This window comes from Microtus ochrogaster, linkage group LG8, assembly GCF_000317375.1.
Source record: "Microtus ochrogaster isolate Prairie Vole_2 linkage group LG8, MicOch1.0, whole genome shotgun sequence".
Lineage (NCBI taxonomy): Eukaryota > Metazoa > Chordata > Mammalia > Rodentia > Cricetidae > Microtus > Microtus ochrogaster.
In genome coordinates, this window is record NC_022033.1 from 13491873 (window position 1) to 13496479 (window position 4607).

A 4607-nucleotide genomic window follows, 5' to 3' on the forward strand; every position below is an offset into this window, starting at 1 on the left:
ACCCACCCGTCCACCACATGAGTCACATCTGTTTACCCGTTTGTCTCCTGGGCCCCCACACCTGGGCTCCATCCACCGCAACCTGCTGGGCCGCAGCAACCATTTCCTTGAGCAGCAAACCCTCCAGCAGAGGCCCACCCCTCTCTATCCATCCAGCCACCCACCCATCGCTCCATCCCTCTCATTCATCCATCCATCCAGCCACCCACCCATCCGTTTCACCCTTCAGTCATCCAGCAGAATCCAGATGAATTTACCTACCAGGCCTTATTCACTCAGTCACCCACATACCCACCCACCCCTACCCATTCACACATCCATCTATTCACCCAGACAGACTTCCATATGTGTAGATGCTTATCCAGCCATCCTCCCTGCCATTTCCCCGTCACTTCTTCACACACTCAGCCCGGCATTCCTCCCACTCTCCATCACTTTCATAGTATCCACCAAGTACCAATTCTGGGCTGGACCCTATGCTGACTGCGTGAGAATCTACAGACAGTGCCAAGCCCAGTATCTGGGAGCCCCAGGTTAGTAATATGCCCACAATCCTGACTTCCAACCTGACCCTTGGTGGAACCAGGGGGACAGATGTCAAGCTGGGTGTGTACAGTAGCCACTTAGGAAGTACCTGACCTAAGGGCAGAAGGGGAAGAGTCTAGAAGCCCCGGGGCCCCTCATGTTCAGTAGAAATGTTGTCAATAATTTGAAGACTCCTCAAGACCCTGTCCCTCTCAAAGTAAGAGAGCAGGCTTCAGAAGTATTGTCTTTCTGCTTCTCTGTGTGATTTCCACAGATCTGTGAACTGGCAGGTACCCCCAGGGCTAGGAAGGGAGTTGGCCGTACAACATAAGTTTGGGGATTTTTTTTTCACAAGTAATGGAATGATCAAATAAACAAATATCCAGGACTCAATTCATCATAGAGCTGTAGGGGGCTCAGGCGAGACGGGGTTAGAGAGAGGTACCGCTCAACCAGAAGCAGAGGGATAGATCAGACCCCTGCTCCCCTGCCATCCCCCCCATCCTCCCCAGCCACCCTCACCACTCACCTCCAGTTCTTGGTGTGCGGAGGTCCTTCCTCCAGGCGCAGGAGAGCATAGCGAGCAGCGCTGAGAGACAGGCCTCGGATCCCATCGCCCCACTCCTTCTCTGCCCTGGGGACCAGGAGGGGGGGTCACATGAGTCCAGGAAACCAGGAGTGGTAGATGAAGACATCCCACACATCTGGTTGTTCCAGGGCACAGCCATCTCTCCCGTGTCGCTCTCCTTCTGACTTAGTCAAGCTGTAGCTGTGTAGCTGGTCCCTTTGAAATCACTCCTAAATCTAGATGCTCTCTTGCCTGTCCCTCAAGGCGTCGTCAGCCTCCTCTCTAAACCTACTCCATAGGGTCCGCTCCTTGCACTCCAGCCTTGGACCGTCACTCAGCCCTCGCCCTGCCCACCCTCAGCTTCCCTGGCCTCCTCCCGGCACTTACCCCCGGTACTCGATGTATTTATAGATGAGGCCGGCGATGAGCATGGCTACCAGCGCATAGTACCAGGAGCAAATGAACATGAGGGCCAGGCAGAGGCTCATGCCCAGGAAGGAGAGAGTCCTGGAAAATGAAGAGAACCCAGTCCCTGAGCCCTTTGCAGGGCTGATGGTGACACCTGGGCTTGGGCAGCAAAAGCAGAGTGGCAGGCAAGGCCTAGGCAAGACATGGGCATCTAGATCTAAATGCCACACTGGCATCACCCTGAGCACCGTGCAGACTTTCTAAATAAACAAGTAGCCATACACAAGACACTGATCCATGTCCCACCCGACTCCAGAGTCACTAGGCTCTGACCCTTAGACCCTGACAGATCCCTCCAGGAATGTGGGTTCATATGGTTTCTGAGGCAGAGGTCCGTGGACACACTGGAAGCAGGACCTTCCAGAAAGAGGCCAGTAGCAAGAGGAGGAACCTTAAGACCGAAATCATGTGGCTTCCATGAAAGTCCATTATCCTGCCAGACAGTGGTGGTGCACACCTTTAATCCCAGCACTCTGGATGCAGAGGCAGGCGGATCTCCGTGAGTTTGAGGCCAGCCTGGTCTACAGAGAGAGAGAGTTCTGGGACAGCCAGGGCTACACAGAGAAACCCTGTCTTAAAAAAAGAAAGACTATTATCTCATAGTCTTATGGGTGACCATGGGTCAGTCACCTGCTGTGAATTCAACTTTCCCACTGTGGAGTGAGCATAGTTCTTCCTGTCACAGAAGAAGAGCCCCCCCCCCAGAAGAGAATCCTCTCTGCATCACCTGCCAACAAGCTCACCAGAAACCTAGGAGGGAGCATGGCTATTGTGCCCATTTCCCAGATGAGGAAATTGAGGTTCAAAGAGGCTCTATCATCAGTCCAAGCTCTCGCTGGCAGGAAGTGGAGAGTCAGGCTGTGAATTTGAGTCCAGCTGACTCTGACCTCCATGCTACCTTGTAAGAGGTTGAGCACTGTGGCCACAGGAGTGGTCACTGGGCCGTTTCTGGCCATGTCACATTACTGTTTGTAACCATAAGACCCTCCCTTCGATCTTCCTTGAGCTGTCTGTAGAGGAGGAGACACTGCTCAGACTTCAGATCTGACTGGGGCTCAGGAGAGGTGAGAAATGGCTGTGGGAAGGGTGGGGAAATGCGCACTCACCAGTGGTAATAGCGAAAGCGTGGCCTCCAGTTGGGTGTCCTCAGCAGCGTCTGCACCGCACAAGCCAAGTTCACAAACATGTAGCACATGAGGAAGAACCTGCAATGCAAAAGACGCGGGTGAGGCGGATGCAGGACGCTGTGAAGACAGAGAAACCGGGGCTTGAAGAAGAAAACAGGACTTGGAGGAAAGAGGCAAGGAGGAGAGGAGAGGAGAGGAGAGGAGAGGGTCATGCCGACAAACCAAACCTCACAGCACAGCCTGCTGTGTGAGGCTGAATCTATACGACAGAGGATGGGCTTCTGCGGCCGCTGGGGAACTTCCTGGGGCTGCTAAGGTGGTGGTGGAGGGACCCAGGAAGAGAGGCTCACGGGGCCAAAGGATGGGCCCCAGGCCTAGCACGCACATGGAAAGGATGGGGGCGACCTCGTCCAGAGAGGCGATGAGGATGCCAATCTCACAGATGCAGGCAGTCAGCAGCAGTGCCCAGGTTGGCTCTCCATTGGCCTTGCCATGGCCAAAGACCTGGGAACAGAGCAACCATCATGGGAGACTGAAGCCTTCAGTCTTGGGAACCAGGGGAACAGAGGCAGGACCCGGCTAACCAGTGAGGGGGTATGGGGAGGTGCCTGTGTTCTGCATCCTCTAGGGAACCCAAGGGAGCGCAGGCTCTCTCTGTCTCACCCCCCCCCTCACTGCCATAGTCATGGAATGACACTGAAATGACCCCCAGAGGGACAGAGGCTCCTGAGGGACAGGCAACATGTGTCTGTATGCTCAGTAGATTTTTTTTTCCTTTAAGAATCACAGAAAAAGACAGCTTTTCCTAGCCCTGTTGCTGGCTCTCTGAGTCCCCAACTGCTCCGAGGCTGGAGAAGCGCCCTCTATTCTTCCTCTACAAGCAGATAGTGTTCAGAGATGGCACAGATCACAGGCCAAATCCCAAATAAGGTCCCTTGTTTTTTAGTGCAGCTGTGAGGCACAGTACCTAGGAGGGAGCTCAAGGCTGGCGGTGACCCTGGTGCAGTGTCTTCTGGGCAGGGACCCAGATAACTGATCTGCTGTGTGGGGTGGCTCTGCCACACTGACCTGCAGGAAGGGCACTATGCCATCCCGAGAGATGGCCTGAAGCAGGCGTGGGGCCCCTGTGAGGCTCTGCAGTCCAGCCCCACAGGTGGAGAAGAAAGAGCCGATGACAATGACCCAAGGAGATGGCCAGGCCAGAGTGCCCACCACCAGGTTGCCATTCACAGCTTCCCCGAACCTGGAGAGAGACAGTGAGGGGACAAGGACATTGGGTAAGCAATGCTACCACCGATGATGTGCCCAGAAAGATGCTGACTGCAGGGCCTGGCTTCTGTGTGACCTTGAGCACATCACTGGCCCTCTGCTGTGAGCTGCGGATCTTCATGAGCCTACCTCACACAAATGGTGAGGGGATAGGAGACGCAATAGGAAAACTCCCCAGGACAGGGTATAAATATGATCTTAATAAACAGTCCATTGTTAACGTGATCCTAAAAAAATTAATTGGCTCAATGGAGCTGCAGCATCTCCATGTGAAAATGGGGGCTCCGGCTTCAGTGTGCGCTGGTGGTATAAGAATAAACGGGAAAGGGTCTGCAAGATGGCTTAGTAGGGAAGGGCGCTTGTCACATCCCATGACCCACAGGGTAAATGGACAGAACTGACTCTCACAGTTCTCTTCTGACGTCCATATGGACACTAATGGCACAGATACGCACATGTGCAAACACACACAGATACATACATACAATAACTTATAATGTTTAAAACAATAGAAAAGAATCAGGAGCCGGGCGGTGGTGGCGCACGCCTTTAATCCCAGCACTTGGGAGGCAAAGGCAGGCGGATCTCTGTGAGTTCGAGACCAGCCTGGTCTACAAGAGCTAGTTCCAGGACAGGCTCCAAAACCACAG

The 4607-nt window shown here is 53.9% G+C and overlaps 1 protein-coding gene across 3 annotated transcripts in view; it reads right to left on the reverse strand.

Moving 5' to 3' along the window:
• The window catches only part of Slc12a5 (solute carrier family 12 member 5), a 40057-nt gene that overhangs the window by 9795 nt on the left and 25655 nt on the right, over positions 1-4607 (reverse strand). For all 3 annotated transcript variants that reach the window (XM_026787044.1, XM_005362890.3, XM_005362891.3), the window contains exons 12-16: positions 3757-3931; positions 3074-3192; positions 2668-2766; positions 1481-1600; positions 1055-1159 (exon numbers count right to left, since the gene is read on the reverse strand). In XM_026787044.1, coding sequence (XP_026642845.1) covers positions 1055-1159; positions 1481-1600; positions 2668-2766; positions 3074-3192; positions 3757-3931 — 618 coding nt within the window. The remainder of the gene's footprint in view (positions 1-1054; positions 1160-1480; positions 1601-2667; positions 2767-3073; positions 3193-3756; positions 3932-4607) is intronic.